At 42.0% G+C, this 20,166-nt stretch overlaps 1 protein-coding gene across 2 annotated transcripts in view; it reads left to right on the forward strand.

Moving 5' to 3' along the window:
• The window catches only part of PRKG1 (protein kinase cGMP-dependent 1), a 2,371,600-nt gene that overhangs the window by 533,989 nt on the left and 1,817,445 nt on the right, over nucleotides 1–20,166 (forward strand). For both annotated transcript variants that reach the window (XM_078642916.1, XM_078642915.1), the window contains exon 2: nucleotides 10,522–10,688. In XM_078642916.1, coding sequence (XP_078499042.1) covers nucleotides 10,522–10,688 — 167 coding nt within the window. The remainder of the gene's footprint in view (nucleotides 1–10,521; nucleotides 10,689–20,166) is intronic.

The raw sequence follows: 20,166 nt of genomic DNA on the forward strand, positions 1-20,166 counted from the left end.
TTTGGAAAGAAGACAAATGAAGTGATGGAGCATTATCCTTTTTTTTCTAAACGCAGTTGCCAGGAGTATCGGTAGACAAATTTGTGGCAACGCTTAGGATGTTGGCATTTGCATGCAACAAACAAGGGATGTGTGGATGAAATGTTGACTGACAAGTTAGTACAAAAGTTGAGAGACAAGAGGGTACAAGAAAGGTTGTAAACACAGAGGTCTTGACTTTACAGAAAGCTATTGAAATAGCGAAAAGGGGTGAAAGCACGGGAGAAGGGATGAAGGAGATGGCAACAGATGATGTAGAAGAAATTGGATGGTGTTCTAGGTGTAGTGAATAATACATCCAGACAGAAGAAAGAAATGACATATTCCCCCAGGAAAAACACTTGGGGTGGGGGGAAATGATGATTTGTTATAAGTACGGGTGGAGGGGGCATGTAGCAATTGATCCTACATGTACAGCTGTGGGTCAAGTGTGTAGAAGGTGTAAAATGAAGGGACATTTTGCAAGAGTTTGTAAAGGAAAGGGTTTTCAGGCCAATTCATCTGCAGACAATAAAAGTATTAATATGTTGCATGACGAGAAAGAAGTACAGGATTTTCAGGAACAAATTCTACTGGAAGTGAGTGAGATTGGAGATTTGGAGGCGAGAAATCATTTGTTTAGTGGTATCACCATGATCGGAGTGGAAGTGCGCATGATGGCAGATTCTGGGACACACTACACATCAGTTAGAGAAGAGTAGGGAGGGAAATTTCCTGTGTAAGCATTGTATGCTCTAGACATCAAGCTATTGGCATGTGGGAACAAGCCCTTTGACTTGGTGGGTTATTGGATGGGCACACTGGAGTTTCAAGGTGAAAAGACATTCTCCAAAGTGTATGTGGACAAGTATGGGTCACATTGGTTTCGTTGGCCCCAGCAGAGAGAATTTGAAATCAGATTGGACCCCAATCATCCTTTTCACTTTTTGGTGGCTATAACTGATGGGGAGATCAAGTGGCAGAGTGAATTTCCGGGGGTCTTCTGGAAGAAACTAGGCTTTCTAAAGGGGTTTGCACTCAAAATTATCTTTAAGGTGGGTGCGTGCCCCATAGCACACAAGCCTTGTGGATTACTATTGGTGTAGAGGGAACCTTTGTGGAATGAATTGCAGAGGTTATGCCAAGAGGTTATCATTGAGGAAATTGAAGCCTCAGAGTGGTTGGCACCAGTAGTTTTAGCGATGTTGGTTAATGGGCACTTGTGGATGTGTGTGGATCTGTGTGACTTAAATGTATTTGGATAGATCGGCATCCGTTATTGTTATATTTTGATGACAGTCACAGGTGCTAAGTTTTTCTCTACACTGGATCTGTCTTCAGCATATCGCCAGATCACGCAACATCCAGAGTCTAGGCCACTCACTTCTTTTGTCACTACAGAAGGTATACCGGTTCAAGCATATTTTGCCTTTTGGATTGGCATCCACAGCAGCTGTATTTCAAAGGGCCATGCACCAGTTGTTTAAGAAAGAAGATAGAGTGACTTATTTTAAAGATGATATTCTGGTATTAGGGAAGGACATGGAAGAGCATGATGGGGTGTTGAGGAGAGTGCTGACAACTTTGCAGGGGTGTGGATTGATCATCTGGTATGAGAAGTGCAACCTTGTGGTGAAAGGTGTGGAATACTTAGGTCATTGGTTGAATGAGCAGGAGGAGGCACTCTAATTGAAGTTGGTCAGGGCCATTGAGGAAACACCGGCTCCACTGAACAAAGACCAGTTGAGGTCATTTTCAGGATTGGCAGAGTACTGTTCATGTTTTATTCTGAGGTTTGCTGACAAAACAGTATATATGAGAAAACTCATGGCAAGAAGTGTCAAATTTGAATGGAGTGGGGAATGTCTGAAGGAATTTGACTTGATCAAAAAGTGCATTGCATTAGGCCCATTGTTGAAGCCATTCGACACAAGAGATGGATGTATAGTTTTCACTGATGCTAGAGGTGTAGGTTTGGGTGCTGTCGTGATGTAACACAGAGATGGAAAGGAGGTAACCATAGCTTATGCCTCAAGGCCTTTTAGAGGTGCTGTGTTGTCATATTCTACAATTGAGTCAGAAGATTTGGGTTGTTGGTGGGGAGTGAATCACTTTCGGAAGTTTGTGTGGGGTATGGATTTTGTGATAGGCACAAATCATTTACCTTTGGTGGATGTGTTCTCTAGGATAGGTACAAGGCAGGTGTCACTTAGGATTACCAAGAGGGTTTTGGGATTGATGGAATACACTTTCAGAATGGAATATGTGGCGAGGAAGGAAACATGTTGCTGCTGACTGCTTGTTAAGGTTACTGGTGGAAAGTGAGGATGGAGGGATGGAAGAAGAGGAGCATTAGCTTGTGGGGAATGTGGAGATACTCATTGAGGGTCGGATACATCATGAGGAATGGTTACAGATGGTCAGTGAGGATCTCAAATTGCTAGAAGTAAAGGAGTATATGGTGAAGGGATGGCCGGCCAAGGGTAAAGCTTCTGATAAAGCAGTGTCACTCAGGAATGTTGACATGGAATGATTTGTCATTGGTGAAGTAGTCTTCAGGAGCGAACTGCTGGTCACATCGGTGGTATTGAGGTATCACATAGTGAGATTGGCACTCAAGGGTCATGCTGGCATGAGTGTAACCAAGCGTGGGGTGAGTTTGGAGTACAGGTAGCCAGAATTAGACAAAGATGTGGAAAGGGCAATAAGAGATTGTTTATCATGTGCATGGAATGACAAATCACAAAAGACAGTGGATTACCCACCAGTGGAAGTGGACAAAGTGGATGTACCTTGGAAGAAGTTGGGTTTGGACATCCCTGGGCCATACCGAGCATGGGGTTCATGTCCCAAATTTGCTCTGGTGGAAATTGATTATTATTAATGGTGGCCAAAGGTGTAATTTACGGATCACATGACGTCTCAGGATATGATGACATTCTTGGAAGAATTATGCCATACTTAAGGGATACCTGAACAGATGGTGACAGGCAATGGTTTGCATTTCGTTTCACAGGATAATAAGGATTTCTTTGTAATGTATGGAGTTAAGCACATCAGGTCTTCAGCCTATTTTAGTCAGAGCAATGGGTTCGTGGAGAGGTGGAATAGTACTTTAAAGGAGGGGTTGCAACTGGCATTGAGCCAAGATTATCAATGGAAATCGGTGGTGGAGAAATTAGTGTGGGTTTATCATATGGGTAAGGGGGTTGATGTCCAAAGGAGAGGAAAGAAGAAAATGGAAGAGAAGGATGAAGGACAAGGGAAAGGTTTTGGGATGGGAGAATGGATGCATGTAAGGATAGGACATAAGAAGGACAAAGGGTTGGCTAAATTCTCTGTTAAAAAGGTGTATCCTTATACCGTATTATTGAGTGATGGAAATGTGTGGAATTGTAAAAAAGTGGTGAAAACTGCAGACTGTTGGGTAGAGGGTGAACCAGGAGGTAGCATTATTGAAGATGAAGATAGAGAACATGGTGTGCGGAATGGAAAGAGCCAAAGAGGATAGGGATGAAGAACTTAGTGACAGTTGTCTTACTCATTGTTCCACAAGGGTCAGACAGAAGCTGGATTGGCATAAAGATTATGCCATGGGGTGAACCTACAGATGTGGGTATGAAGAAGGCAGATTAATTGTATTTTAATATTCTATGTGGAATTTGTATAGTCGTACTTGAGAAAAATATTTGTTATATTGTTGTGCACACATAGGTTCGACTCAATAGGGAGAGATATGTTTTTTGGTCATTGGGAAGCTGGCTGGCAGCTCCCTCCTGTTGTTCTTCACACTTAATAAAATACCATACCAGCAGGCTGTGGATCAGCACATCTTTTTAGTTACTATAGACCGGAACAACTATATACAACTCATCCAACACCCTGCTCCAATACAAACTGTGTAGGCCGAAATGCTGGACCACAAACCCTCAGAAAGGCAGCACAAGCAATCTTAGAATTGTTTTTGCCTTGTTTGTCAGTGAGGTTCAACTTGAGTTTTATGTTTCAGCAATCACAAGGACAATATTTGGATATACTTATAACACTTAGGATGTTTCACTAAGAAAAGAAAGTCATGGTTGGAATTTTTTAATTAAACCTCAACCAGGGGTAATTTATTTATTTTTATTTTGAAGGTTTTATATAGCGCAAACATGACCCTTGCGGGTATCAGGGCGCTTTACAAGTTGAACAAAAGAACACTGTATGTCAAAGTAATGTCCTACGATACAGGTAGCCATTATGATAGATAGATACAATGGTCATGTGAATTTAGTCATGAGAAGAAATGTTACTTCTTTTTTTTAAAGAGGCAGTAGGGGGATTCAATCTGGTTTCTGAGGGTAGTGCATTCCAAATCCTTGGGGCAATCCCAGAGAAGGCACAATTATATGTTTTCTTTTTGGCAAATCTTTGAGGTTTCAGAAGAAGATTGCTGGTGCTCCTGGAGGATCTGTTGCCGCATGAGAGCACCAGTTTTTGGGCCAGATACCTCGGATTGTTGTGATGTAGGGCTTTGTGAGTCATGCAGGCGATTTTATGTTGAATTCTTGCTTCGAAAAGTAGCCACTTGAGAGCCTTAAGGTCAGGGGAAATGTGGCAGTTTCTTTTGGAACCTGTGATGAGCCTGGTCGCTGAGTTCATTGATGTTCTTAGAGGGGCCATTGTAGATCTGGGAACTCCACAGAGGGTTGCACTACCATATTCAAGTCTTGGGATTACTAGTGCTTGGACTGCCTGTTGGAAGTCCTTTGCGGGAAGGAAGGGTTTTAATTTTCTCAAGGTGTTCATCTGAAAGTTTGCTCCTTTTGCTGCGGCACTTATGTGTTTCTGCATGTTTAGATTTCTGTCCAGAGCTACTCCCAACAATTTTGCTGAGTCAATGATAAGAGGTTGGCAGTTGAGCACTGTTAGTTGTTTGAGCCATTCTTGTATGATGGATGATTGGTTAGGTGGAGCGATTAGTATGTATTCAGTTTTGAGGGTGTTTAGCTTGAGGTGGTTTCCGATCAGCCAAGACTGAGCTTTTTCTAGTGTTAGATTGAGAGATTAGATGTCCTCCAGAGATGTTATTTTAAAATATAGTTGTGTATCATCTGCGTACATGTGATAAAGGATATTTGCTGAGCTGAGGATATCAGTGAGCAGCTTCATGAATATGTTGAACAGTGTAAGTGAGGTGAAAGAGCCCTGCAGGACTCCTAATGCGACTGGGACAGCCATGGACAGGGATTGATTGACCTTGAAACTTTGGGATCTATTGCGGAGGAAAGAGGTGAACCAATTTAGGACTGACCCTTAAAAGCCCATTCTATATTTCAGGAGGTCTAGGAGATTATCGTGTTAAAGGTGTCATAAATCAAGCAGGATTAGCAGGCAGGCTTTGTTCTGGTCTAGATTTTTTGTGCGTCATCTACTATGTGGGTCATAGCCGATTCAGTACTATGTCCTGCACGGAAGCCAGATTGGTATTGATTGAGCAGGTTGAAGTGGGTGATGTGGTTGTCCAACTGGATGAGTGCACATTTTTCTAAGAGTTTAGCCAGAGTTAGGATGTTGGAAATTGGGCGGTAATTATTTAAGTCCATGGGGTCCACCGTAGTTTTTTTTTGGATGGGGACACCTGCCCCGATTTAAGAATTTCAGGAATGATTCCTTGGAGTAGAGAGGCATTGATAATCTTTGTCCAAGTGGCACAAGCAGTGGTATGAAGTCTTTTAGGTAATTTGTGGGAAGACGGTCTGAGAAGTGGTTGAAGGGGTTCAAGGAGCGCTCTTAGTATTACTTCTTCACTGTAAGTTGTGAAAGAGGACCATGCAGCGTTGTTTTTGAGAGCAAACTTCGATGTGAAAGTGATTGGGGTTGCTAGAGTGGGAAATGAAGTGTCCTTCTGGGCCTGCGCTACTAAGGCATTAAGTAGGTCTGTCTTCAGATATTACGTCTTCTTCGTGAAGAAGGAGGCAAATTCTTCTCAGCTGGGTGGTGCGCTTTGTCCAGCTTGGGGGTGTGTGATAAGCTAATAGATTGAGATTTGACTATCTCAAATAGTTTTTTCGGTCGATTCTTGGCTTGGTCTACCTGATTTTTGAAAAAGTTTGCTTTTGTATGTCTGATCTTTCTATAATAGGAGTTTCTGGGGTCTCCTAGTAGTTTGAGGTGGTCAGGGGATGGTGATGATCTCCATCGCCCTTCAACTAGTCTTAGGGCTCGTCTGTCCTCATAGAGTCTACCGTCATACCAGGGTTTTGAGTTTTTTGTGGAGAGCCTCTTCAGTTGTAACGTAGCGGTTGTGTCTAAGATCGTGGTCATGGAGTTAAAGTAGTGGTTTGTCAAAACTTGAACACCAGATATGTCGTCCCGGGGAGCAGGAGGTTGACAGTGGCGGATGTAGGTAGGTCTCTGTTGGTGTTTTTTAGGTTCCTCTTCCATTTTTAGGTCTCGTAGGTTATGCTGAGCGTAATTTTACTTATTCCTTGATGGAGAAAGCGATGGAATGATGATCAGCCCAATCCCAGGGGAGGATCGTGTCAAGTTGAATGACCAGATCAGGGATTGAGACTTTGTCATGTGTAGGGCTGTTGCAGATTTGGATAAGGTCATGGTCCGAGAGGAAAGTTTTGAGGCTATTTACCACAAGGTCGTTAAGGTCATTCCAATGGAGATTGAGATCTCCGAGGAATATTTGGGTATTTTGTTGTCCAGTACTTGTAGTCACGATATCCATGAATTGTTCGGTGAAGGTGAGGTTGTCACCTGGGGGTGGTAGAATATGTGCAGTGAACAGATTGGTTTGGTATTACTTGTGATATCTAAACAGAGGTATTCACATGAAGATAAAACCGATGAAAGTGAGCGGTTCACTGAGAGACTGTTCCGGTGCATGCAGGCAATACCGCCTCCTGGTCTATCGGGTCTGTCTAATCTGGTGATGTCAATGGTAGGGGGGAACCAGTATGTCGAGGATAGGCTTGGACGATTCATTTAACCATGTTTCGGTCAAAATTAGGTGGTCAGGTTTGTGAGTGAGTATAAGATCAGCTATGTCAGCTGCGTATTTTGAAGCCGATCTACAGTTTAGTAATATACATTTGAGACGTGGCTTGGTGGTGGTTGGAGGTTCTTGTGCCAGCGGGATTTGCGTAAGATTCTCTAAGGTTATACCTTCAGCTTTGTGATTAGGGGCTCTGTGTGTATTGGAATGGATGGTTTGGATTGAGGAGTGTTTATTCAGATTGTTTGAGTACTCTGTGCTCTGGCTGGGATGAGGGAGATAGATCATAAGAGAGGAAAAGGGAGTGGATTTCCTTGGACGATCGAGGATACTTCCTTCAGACCGGTCGGGGTGTGGCTTTGGGGTAAGGAACTGTTCTTCATCTTGGGGCGGATGAGTTGGGGATTATAATTGCAACTGGTACAGCTATGAGTAGCTGTTACTGTGTAGGTTCCTATTTTCATCTTCAGAATGTCGTCTGATCTTACGTTGATGCAAAATCAGGTCCTGTAGCATTTGGAGGTCAACTTTAACTTGTTGTAGTGAAAGGAAGATTTAATCTAGTCTAGGGTCTGGTGTGGGTGATGTGCTTATTGTTTGGTCTGGTGGTAGGAGGGGTGGATGAGCTAGGGATGGGGCTTGGAGGATAACAGTGATCTAAGTCTGCGTAGTGAGATCTACCTGTATAGCTATTTGTAGAGGAGGGGTGAGGTAGCCAAAGGCGGAGAGGTATGTACCGGGTGGGTGTGCGGCGGAGTTAGGTAGTATTCCTGATATTAGGGGGCAGATTGTAAGAGATGTTACTTGATTGGGTTATAGGTGTAGGTAGGGTGATGTAGGGGTACAGGGGTGGTTCTCATTTCCCAGGGTGTCTGCTGGTGCAGGGGTGGGAGTATAAAATGATTGGCTCATCGGAGGTGAATGCCTTGACGGGGATTCAGGAGAGGAATTGGGGGCATAATGGAATAAGGGGTGCCTGGAGAGGAAGGATAGGGTCTGAGGACTATATCCTTGATGAGAGTAAAGATCTTATCGAGTAAGATTAGATTGCGGTATGATCATTGCATGAGGATAATCCCATTATGATAAATGGTGATTGTCGCTGCGGCTCTGTAGAATGGTGAAGGGATGATAGAGAGCATGAGACCATGTGCTGTTTTCCTGGACGAGGAAACCGAGAACAGGGCGCAAAAAGCTTTCCTCCATTGGGCTCCTCTTTTTGTGTAAAAAATGATGTCATTAGTTATATAGCCCTTGATTATAGAGAAGTAGGGGTCTAAGATTGGTGTCATAGGGTGTGTTCTTAGCAGAGTATGTTAAAGCGTTTGACTGCTTTTTTTTGAGAGGTTAGGAGGGTACGTAATGGTGTATGTATGTTGTCCTCGGCGCTCCATCGTGAAGTTGACACTTCTCTTTAGGGGTAGAGAGGTAGGGGAAGTGAGCGAGAGGGGTGATGTCAGGCGTGGAGTGGGAGGAGTTATTTCTTGCGATATATTCCAATCCTCAAGTTTTGTTCACTGTGACGATACATACAGGGAGTAACCATATGCAAATGAGGCATGTGACAGGGGCAAATCATATGCAACTCAGGCTTGATCCTGCCTGGGCATGAAGAGTAAGATACATGCTGCATTCTGGCAGTGTCTACCTACAGTACATCATATTTTCTTATAGTAAAACAAGTCTTTTTCTAGATTGTATTTTAGAATCAGTGATATTGCATGTTTTAGACATCATTCTTCTTGGTAACGCAACCAGGCTAGTGCTAAACAGAAAAGGCTTAGAGCCAGTTTGCTCTGTTTGTTGAATATTTGCTTCCAAGCAGAAGCTGAACAAACATGGGATAGCTTAGTCTATCTGGCATCCTCAGTGCCTTCTCTGGCAGCTTTTGCATGCTAGACACAGAGACCACATGCCCGTCTTTGGGAACGAAGCTGGTGCAAACAATTCCTTAAGCATTAAAAACACAACAGCTGCAAAAAATATCGATGAATAGACACGATTACTGAAATAACATGTTATCTCACTCAGATCATGATCTGGCATGAGTTGTTTTTTGGTGAGTGATGGAGCCAATCTGCTCCCTTAATGTCAAATTCCTCTACTTTCTGTGGACCTTATTTACGAGGTTTTGGCACAGGGCAGTGCCGCAAGGAATCTTGCTGCACTGCTGTGTGTTAAAAGAAAAGGGCAGGAATGTGCCGTATCTATGAGATACGGCGCTTTTATGTCCTTTTCCCCTGCGCTGGTGCACAATGGTCTGCCATGCGCCAACACAGGCACCCTTGCAGCATGATGCAAGGGCGTCTGCTCTGTAGGGGTGATTGTTTTTGTGCAGGAAGGTACATCTTCCTGCACAAAAACAATCATGAGACATGTTTTCCTCTTCCTATGTGTGCTGCAGAATGGAGCACACATAGACAAATAGGAGAAATATCGATATTTTTCCTCGTTGCGCCTCCCTAACACCACCCCTGGGGTGGTGATAGAATCTGACACATTCCCACGTTTAACGATTCCTCATAAATCTGGTAATGCTTCAGATTCCATGGGGGTTGGGTGGGAACACCCACAGCAACACCCATGGAAGGCCCCTTTCACACACAGTTCTGCAAGTAAGTGACACATATGTACAACGCCATGAACAACCACGTAAAGTGGCTTTTGCGAGGTCTTGTAAATATGCCACATTGCAGTACCTGAGCATCAAAAAAGTGACGCTGCGGCGGTGCAAAAGTGCTGCTAGGGTCCTCGTAAATGAGGCCCTGTGTACAGGGTCGGACTGGCCATAGCGGGCACCGGGTAATCCCCCGGTGCGCCGCATGGGAGGGGGCCGGTTTTGGGCCCCTGGGGGCCGTTTTTGTTATAGGGCCGTTTTTGCAGCATAGCTGCAAAATCTGCCCTGCACCAAAATCGGCCGAAAACCGGCCCCGGCAAAGAGCTCGGGGGCACCTCCAACCCCCCCAGTAGGGAGGGGGGAGGAGGGGGGGGGGGCGGCAAGCACTTTGCCAGGGCTGGTTGTGGTTCCCAGTCCGGCCCTGACTGTGTACATACGATTGGGGCTCTGCGCTGTGCTTGATAGCTTCATTGATAATTTATATGAATAACATTATCAACCTGAAATTGAAAACATCACAATTGAACGGTCAAGTATTTCAACTCGTAGCCCATTTTTTTTTAATTAGGAAAATGTTGCAATTTCTTGAACCGCTTCCAAAAGCGCACAGTTGCGTCTACCCAAGCGAGCACACAATTGTATTCCTCCTCTCCGCATTTGTCAGACTATAAACTGGAGATCATAGTTCGCGAGCTGAGTTATCACGCGTGATGGTTCATCACTGTTAATTTCTTCCGGGGCACTCGGTTTCCAGGTTGTTTAGAGCAGTGTTAGAGCACCTGACACCTTGCATTAGTGTTTCCGCGCGCAGAAGCGAGCATGCTGCGCGCGTCACGCGCTGGCAACACAGGCCGCCACGCGACGTGCTGGATAAATATTCTTTTTCTTGCCACAGGTCCAAGGATTTAATAAAGGAAGCGATCCTCGACAATGACTTTATGAAGAACCTTGAGCTGTCGCAGATACAGGAGATTGTGGATTGCATGTACCCGGTGGAATATGGGAAAGACAGCTGCATCATCAAGGAAGGAGATGTGGGGTCCCTGGTATATGTCATGGAAGGTATGTTATGTCCCAGTGACACTCTGCTATTTAAATATTTCTGCTTTCTCCAATCCTCCTGAAACCAGACAGCGAGCGGATTATGTGAAACAGATAGAGTGGGTTTACTGTAGCAAAACAGTTTTTTTTGTTAAGTGAAACATTGCTTAAATAGCGGATGCCAACAAATTGTGAGAAGCAGATATTGAGCGGTGTTGAAGTGAACATCAAGAGGTTTATAGCTGAGAGACGAAATTGACTCAGGCAACGCAAAGCTCAATATTGAGCTGGAAGGATAATAAATCATTTTGTTCGCACAGCTAGAATGCTAGGTGTTGTGGAATGGAGTGCTTTTAGTCCAGTTTATGAGAAAGCACATTTTAGGAGCTTTCAGGAAGTGCTGTCCAATGACAGCCTATTTTGTGTGGGGCTATGGATTTTATCATATTAGTGAGTTACAGAGAAGGCCATATTGATAGGGATTCAAAGAAGCTTTGTTTTGATGTGTGTTGTAAAAATTGGAGACTTCGCAGGTTTATTTATGAGAAAAGAGATTTTAGTAGAGGCCGGAAGTGATATACCATTAGCTATAGATTTAATTACATTTGTGATTTATGGAAGAGATGACAGTTTTGCAACTTTAGAATGCATTTGTCACTTAGATAGGTGGAAATGGATTCAGTGGGTAGTGTGAAAACTGAACTGGCCGTTTGAGTGGAAATTGTGAATATAAGAGGAAGTTAAGCTGCTCAGACATTTAAAAAACTCTCTTTACATCGGTGTTTTCGTTGTTTTGCATTTTTAACCCCTGTATTCATACTGCTGCTTTATCATTGTTGAATTTGAAATGTATGAAAATATTATGAAGACCTGTTTACTGTACAGGAAGTGGGAATGTTGAAAAACTGACTTGGATCACCACTACCTTGGATTGTTTGACATGTAATAGCAAAGTATGGTGGGGAAAGATGAGGTTGAATGAGACATCTCAAGGGAGGGGAAGTTCGCCGCCATTGTTCAAAATGTCTGTACCTCTCGTCCATGTGGTCTTACACCACAATATTGAAGTTTTAAAATCAACCTGCAAAAATACTGTATCCATGATCCCAAAGACATTGTATTGTCAAGTTAAATAAATGTGGAGTTAAGAATAGTACATCCATATTTCCCTACATATACCTAACTTGACAATATATTGGTGGTCGATACCATGAATACATCATTTTTGGTAGGTAAATATTAAAACAATCATATTGTGACTTAAAAGGTGATTTGTGCAAGAGATGGCTAATGTCATATGGTGTATTCAGAAGAATAGAAATACGATGAGTACTGAAAACTCAAGAAAGCTGCCTACTCCTACTGTACACATGCATGGATGAAACTAGCCCCTACAATATTCCTCACATAAAAAGAGGGATGCAGAGAAATGTTTGTAAATAAAGAACATATATTGTATTTAAAACAGTAGAATAGAAGGTGACTACTGAGGACGAATGAAAGCAATTAATTCACAATCATTTGAGTGTGGTATCCAAGACATGGTTGGAGGTGAGATCTGTCAGGCTACCAAACCTAGAGATTTATCATTTTGTAGGAGTTTACAATCTCTAAACAGTAAAATATGGTTTGGGGTGGCAAGAAAAATGTTTTCAGGCATGAGAGGAAGTGCAAACAGCGGAAAAAATAAGTCTTTGTTTACTGATGTACATTTCACTGATGATAAAGGTGCATGTCCAAGGGAATAAATAAAGTCAGATGGAGATTCAATCAATTGGTCTTTTTTAAAACATTGGCTCTATGCTGAAAGCATCATGTTCTAATTGATATAAACAACCAGATTCAATTAGGTTAAAGCCATTTTTCAATCAAAAAATAATAGCAAAAATGGACTCTATAAAGAGAATGGAGATTGTGTGCCTTGGAAAAAACTTTGTAAGCGAATGCAGCGATTTGTCAGTAGGATTGTAGGGCAGAATGTTGTATACTGACACACATATATATCGTGTCCATAGTATAGGTGCCAAACATTTAGGCCAATTGCTAACTTATAGGCACCATAATACAATATTTCTGTTTGACGATGTTCTGGAAATGATATTCTGTTACCACTCCATCAGCAGGTGTGAAAGAGACAAAAATAGATGAATTCCTGAAGTTGTGAGGCGAACGTGGTTGCGTGATAGCATGAGGTAATCGATGGCGACGCTGGAGCCTATGGAGGATGAAGCATTGTTCGGCAGACAAAGGGGAGCAATAACAGTGAGCACCCCGAGTCAGCTACTCCCTAAATGTGGTGTTGTGGCAGGAAAACAATGATTGGGTGCCATGCACCGGCACAGGCACCCATGCACCATGGTGCAAGGATGCCTGCATCATGAGGAGATTGTTTTTGTGCAGGAAGGGGCACCTGTCTGCATGAAAACAATCACTATAGGCATTTTCCCCTATCAATGCGTGCTGTAGAATGCAGCACGCATTGAAAGAGGAAAAAACGAGGAGAAATTAAAACATTTCTCCTAGTTGCGCCTCGCGTTTCCAGATTTATGCTTCTTGTAAATCTGGAAATGTGTCTGGTTCCATGGGTTTTGCCTGAGAACACCCACTGCAACACCCATGGAATGCCCCGTTCATGCAAAGTGCTGCATGTAATGGGGCCAGGACATATTTACAAGGACAGGAAAAGCCACGCAGGGTGGCTTTTCATGTCCTTGTAAATATGGAGCAGTGAAATATGCCACCAGTACGTTACAAAAAGTGACGTACTGGTGGCGCAGGGGGCTTGTAAATCTGTCCCTAGGCTTCTAAAGGAAATAGAACATTATTTATCTAGTCATTCACCTCTGTCTCTTTAGAGGTCATTCAAATGATATCAGGGGCAAGTTACTGAAGGTTGTGGTTGAAAGAGAGAGTCCAGTAGAATGTATCTCTCAATAAATCATGTTGCGGATAACTCTGAGCAGGATTTCACAGCTTTTTTTGATCAGGCTTGGTTCTTTGATGCCTCGGTTTCTTTTCTTTTGGAAATATTATATAACATACTTGGTGCAGTGTTTTAAGTTTTACAGTATGAATGTCAGACTTTTTTATTAATAGATCCTTTTTTCAGGACAATCATGAAATCAAAGGAAGTGTGCGAATTTGTTGCCTAGTTACCAAATTTCTTTTCAAGTGACAAGAATTACTTAGATCTTCTGTTCCATGTAAATGCTGCCCTTATGTCTCCTATATCTCTTCAATATTTAACACTAGATTACCTTTTGCTTAAAGTTACTTTTGTAAATATAAGGCCATACTTAATAACCTGGTCCAGTAAGTTAACAGAAGTGCCTTATTTTACACTGTTATTTTCAATACTCTCAGCCAATCTCACGCACCATTTCAAAGCTGCAACTGCACAGTCAACCTCCTTCCTAAAGCAGCATGAAGAGGTTTTGGGTTACTTGTGACTCCCGTTGCTGACATGTAGCCCAGTATGTTTCTTGTTTCCACTTGACTTCGAAAAAAGATAGAAACAGGGTATGAACCACATGAGCTATTGTAATGTGTCAGGCATTTTGTGTAGGACAATAACAAACCATGCAAGAGAATATGGCAGATCACATGAAATTATTTCCCGGAGTGGCGGTAGCCTGACCCTTGGAAATGGACCACTCACAGAAGAGGTTAGATATAAACTGATGAGGTCACAAGTTGTCTCACTAGACATTAGAACAGGTACCAGAGAATGATGAAAGCTCTAGTGCAGATATTTGAAAATTAGCTTCCTTTAGGCAATTGCATATGCAGGAAGCTTTAGACAACACACAGACCATTATTTTAGGGTTAAATAGGTATTTTGCTCCATGCTAGCTAGAACACCAGATAATAAGACCCCAGCTATTTTCTAAATGTTCAAAACGTTTGCCAATCCCCGCTGCCTGGAATCCTTCACTTCTCCCTTACAGGACTTCGCAGAGCACCACTAAGGTCGTGGCAAAATCAAGAAATTCCTCTTTACCCAGACAATGTGAGGAAGACCCTGGCTCCATTAAAGGTCCCTATGTTTTCAATTCTATAAAACTACTCACGACAACAGTGGTGCTAGGGTGGTGAAGCATTTTCGCCCTGATTAATTCCAAAGTGGTGTTCCCGATGCTAGGTGATGAGGTGCTAGTCAAACCATATTTTTAATGACCACTTGCTCACGATGTGTCTTCCGTGACCTTGCCCTTGATCTCTTAATGAAGAATTATTTTAACCTCCTTAGGGGTTAAATCCTGCAATCATCATAGTCAGTGGACCAACAATGAGGTACTCTTCCTGGAACAGAGCAGTTAGTTTCACTTCTGAGACCTCCAGTGCAATTACAACCTGGCTATACCAACTCCTTAAATTTAGTAATATCATTTTCGTCCATTTGTGAGTCTTAAAGCATGTCCATCCTTTGTAATCAGGAGCAGGCCTTCATATTTTCCACCATTGGTGCTCAGCTTCATAAGGTCCTCTTGAAGATGTCAATCCCTAAAAAAAGGTCCCCATGATCACTCACAGAGCAGTGTGAGAAAAGGGCCAGTCTAGCTGCCCAATGTATGCCCAGTTTGTGCAGTAAAAATGAAGAAAATCTCATGAAGCTTTGGAAGTTCCTGAACGCTGATCTGTTCTCCTGGTCAGGAATCACTGAAGTTGTTATCTTGTTTGCGGTCAGGGTCGGTTGCTATCAATGGGGCAGAAAGTGCAATGGTATTCGGTCCAGAAGCAGTAGGGGTCGACTGTATCAGTGACTACCGGTGTACTTTAATACCCAATCTACAGCCAGGAGGCCGGATTCGCTCACTTGCACTATGTGCCATGGCTCCTTTGCTTCGCCGCTTCCTGTGGATACAAGAAGCATAAATATTGCAAACAACTCGCAACACAAAACCATTCTGAGATTTTCATGGGTGAAATATTAAAATGTGCCCTTTGCAACAGCCAATTCCTCTCTAAAGCAAATTTTAGATTTCATTTACCGTTAGAATTTAAGTTGGCTAGTGACACTAGTTCTTGATACTTTTGAGCAGGACTTGCATGCCTTAAGCTTCTGCTACAAAGATGGAGAGAGGGCTACTACATGAATCTTTTTATCGTTACACATTTTCTTCACATCATTTCATAGTTTATCCAAATTTACAAGTTTCCTATTTTCGCACACACAATTGCCTGTTGCTGAGAATTACTGATCCTGGACCCAATACCTGGTCCAGAGGCATAGCACTATGAATTTCGCTTCAAATGTTCTTATGCACTCTATGGCTTTTCAACCAGTGGAGCTCAGGAAGTGTGCTCCTCACTCAATCTTTTGGTCCGGTTATTTTTAAATTAGGTTATCTGATGAGATAATCTTTCCAAAGAGTTCTGGAGGAAAACCGACCCTTTTGCTACACACTCATGCAGCAGGTTCCAGGGCTCAGGCTTACACTGTTCTGTTCTGACACTGGTCCTTTCTTATATAGCAGACATTCTGATTGATTTTGCTTTAGAGAAACTATAAGAGCTCTGAGAAGGAGACAAGGAGGACCAAGTTCGACATGCTGTGGTTTTGGGCAAATTATTTAACTTCCTTGTATCTTAACAAACAGTGTAATGTCTGGTTCTTATGCAGCCGCGGTCGGTAATGGGTGTACCTGCAGGGCGGTGACGTGGGGAGGGGGAGGGGCAGGGTGGGGGGTAGTAATCTATGGATTACGGAGCTTTACAGGTAAGTAAACATTTAAATCAATAAAACAAATTTCGTTGCGCGCACTGCAACGCATTTGGGGATGCAGTGCACGCAACGAAATTCGTTTTATTTATTTAAATGTTTACTTACCTGTAAAGCTCCGTAATCCATAGAATACTACCCCCACCCTGCCCCTCTCCCTACCCACGTCACCGACTTGCAGGTACACCCATTACTGGCCGCGGCTGTTCTTATGTCGAATATAATGCCCTTAGGCCAAGTACACACTGTGTAAATCTGTGTAAAACTACAAAACATATATAGGCTCCATTAGGGTCTCTGTGCCGAAGGTATGTGTTCTGATCTACCCATAGCACGCCAGTAATAGTATTTATGACCAATCTATTGTCCTATTCTTTCATCACCACCCTTTTCTGCGTTTTTGCATTTGTATACATATTTGAAACAAAAACAGCATATACCAAGTTCCTCATTATTTCCAACGATGACCAAAAATGCAACTGAGGCAGTAATTAATACAAGAAAATAGTGTAAGTATATTTTGGAAAAGCACATCATCCACTGCCTATTTGCCCCACTGAGGAGCATCTTAAACACTCATGCACTCATTCACCATGCTATTCATTGAGCTCATGCACTAAAATGCACCTCAACATTATAACTTTAAAGAGGAGTCATTTGCTCCTCCATCTCCATCATAATACTTTGGACAGAAATGTGATAAGCAGAAGAATGTATAGACAGAAAAGTAGCAATTATCTAGTTGAAACCTGCACTGTTTCCCAATTGAGGCAAGTGGGTACACAGGATACGACTAGCCTGTAGGACAATCGAGAAGTGCCAGATGGGCCGGTTTGACAGGTTAGTGTGGTGGGCCAGTTTGGTGATTGTTTTATTTATTCATTTATGTAACAAGTTTTATATAGTGCTGCAAAGACCCAGGGGTATAAGAGCGCTTTACAGACAAAGAGAAAGTTAATAGACAAGATCATGTTGAAGAGCATAGGTTACCCAATACAGACTTGTTGAGGGTTGGGTTACAGTAGTTTGTAAGGGGAAACAGGTGATGTGAGGCAAAGAGTTCAGAGGAGGGTTAGGTATTGGAGTCTGAAGGGTTGAAGTGTCTGTTAAGTGTAGATGTTTTATCTGTTGTTGAAGCTCATAAAGGAGGGGATTGTCCTGATAAGCACTGGGCTGGAGTTCCAGATTTTGGATGCATTGCCTGAAAAGGAGTGTGTGATGGCTTTTTGTTTGTGTCTTTTTGGTGGGATGAGAAGCAGTGTACTGATGGAGGATCGAGTAAACCCAAAGATTTTTTGAGAAATGAAGATCAGGAAGTGGACGTCCTATTTGATTCATGCTCTACATTAACTATAATTTTAGAAGATGTGTTCAATAGAATATTCGGAGAGCATAAAAAACTACAAAAAGTGGACATATGCCTGGCAGGATATGGTGGCCAACCAATAAAAATGATAGGATAATTCTTTGGGTATATTAAGTATAGGAATAGATATACTGTTTGCAAAATAAGTTTAATATGAAGGAGGCAACATTTTGAGGTGGCCAGCACAAAGGGATTTAGGAATGTATCCTAATTCCAACACAGATCCACAAATCCTATTGAAGGTGTGTCTAAGAATGAGGAAAAGATGTCCAACTTTGAAAAAGAATATCCAGAGGTTTTCACATAGATTTAGGGTGTCTTAAACAATATGTTTACAAGATAAAACTGAAAGAGAAGGTAGTACCTGTATCAGCAAGTATAAGAGGTCTGCCTCAGAGTGTTCATGATGCCATGAGAGAAGAATCGGCAACATTATGCAATTTTGGAGTAATAGAGTCAGTTGAAGCGACGGAATGGTTAGCACTAATTGTGGTTGCCAGAAAAATGGATCGTACAATTTCTTTGTGTGTAAAACTTAAGGCTCTCAACAAGGAGGTAGCCATAGACAAGTCCCCTTTACCAAATATAACAGAAATGGTGGCAACTATGGCAGAAACCATAATTTTCTTTAAATAAGACCTGACATTCGCTTACTACCAAATCCGCCTGCAACTTGATTCACAAGAACTCGCTGCATTTCTCACACCGATATGGGGCATATACATTTAATCGTATGCCATTCAGTCTGAAATCCATGGTGTTGGTCTTTCAGAGTCATGTCACGCATGCTTACGGAGATCCCTGGGGTATTCTGTTACCAAGTTGATGTACTAATATTTGGTCATTCACAAATACATCATGAGGACAGGATTAGACAGGTCTTGCAAAAATTCAGAGCTTATAGCATTACTATAAAAATAAATAAATGTAACTTAGAGTGTACAGAAATAAACTACCTTGGGCACAAGATCACTTCTCAAGGGATTCAACCCAAAGCAGAACTGGAAAATACCATAATGAAGTTGGTAGCACCAGAGAAAAAAGATAAACCAAGCTCATTTTTAGGAATGATAAAGTTTTATAGCAAATTCATTAGTAATTTTGCCAGCCGGACCTGATTTACACGAAAATTATTATTGAAAAAGAGAGTTTGTTTTAAGATAGATGAGCATTGTTGGAAGGAATTTGAAGATGTGAAAAATTATTTGTCCACTGCCTCGAATTTAAAGGCATTCGTGCCGGGAAATAAATCTATTGTCGCAACTGATGCCAGTTCAAAGGGCTTAGAGCCATTACTTTTACAAGAAAATGAGAAAAGCAAGGGATCTATTGCATTTGCTCCAATGGCTTTGAGACAAGCTGAGAAAAAATACTCAGTCATTGAAAAAGAGGTTCTGAAAGTGTACTGGGCACATAACACATTTAGAAATTTTATTTGGGGTTACGATGTTCAAACTAAGGCCCGATCATAAAACCTTTAAGGAAGTGTTTTCTAAAAAAGGATTAGATGCAATTTCTAGCAGGATCAAGAGATAGGTAGTTAACCTTCCAGAATTTACATTTAAGGTAGAATGTATTCGTGGGGTGAGAAACTTTACAGCGCATTGTCGGTCCCAGTTGGTTAGTGACATAAAGGAAGAGGAAGGTACCGGTGGCAGCAATAATGATAATAAAGAGTTACACAGGGAAGATATATGTGTGATTACTAAAGGAATTGTTGAAGAGGAAAATTGGAAAAAAAGAGTTGGAAACTGACCTGGTCTTATGTAAACTACGTGAACTATAAACTACAGGGTTGGGATGGAAGAGGAAAACTTGAGGAGTGTTTGAGACCATTTTGGATGGTCAGAGGAGAATTGGCAGTTATGAAAGGATGCCTGTTTAGAGGTACCAGGTTGATACCTGTAGCGTCTATTAAAAATAAACTCTTTGACTTAGCACACAAAGGCCATCTTGAAATTATCGAAACCAAACAAAGATTAAGACTAGCTTTCTGGTGGCCAGGTAATGATGTACTGAAAGAGAAAATGGTAAGGGACTGTAAAGCCTGCTCAGTCAGTGATGAGGTAGTAAATTACATACTCTACCCATTGATTGTCAGTCTCTTCCAATACAACCTTGGATGGATGTGGCAATGGAAATTATTGGGCTGTTAACTGAATTGTAATGTTAGCTGACCTATATTCAAGATGGTCAGAAATAAAAATGTGTTTTAGGCGTCAACTCTAAGGCAGTTAAACGTTTTCTGGTGGGAATTTTTATATGAGAAAGACTACCCAATACCCTCTGACCGATAATGGTGTCCAGTTTTGCTCCCAAGAGATAAAATAATTCTTGCAGTGTAATGATATTATTCACACGCTGTGTGCCCTATATCACACAGAAACCAATGGTGTGGTAGAAAAGTTCTT

Source organism: Lissotriton helveticus, chromosome 5_1 (assembly GCF_964261635.1).
Source record: "Lissotriton helveticus chromosome 5_1, aLisHel1.1, whole genome shotgun sequence".
In the NCBI taxonomy this organism is placed as follows: Eukaryota; Metazoa; Chordata; class Amphibia; order Caudata; family Salamandridae; genus Lissotriton; species Lissotriton helveticus.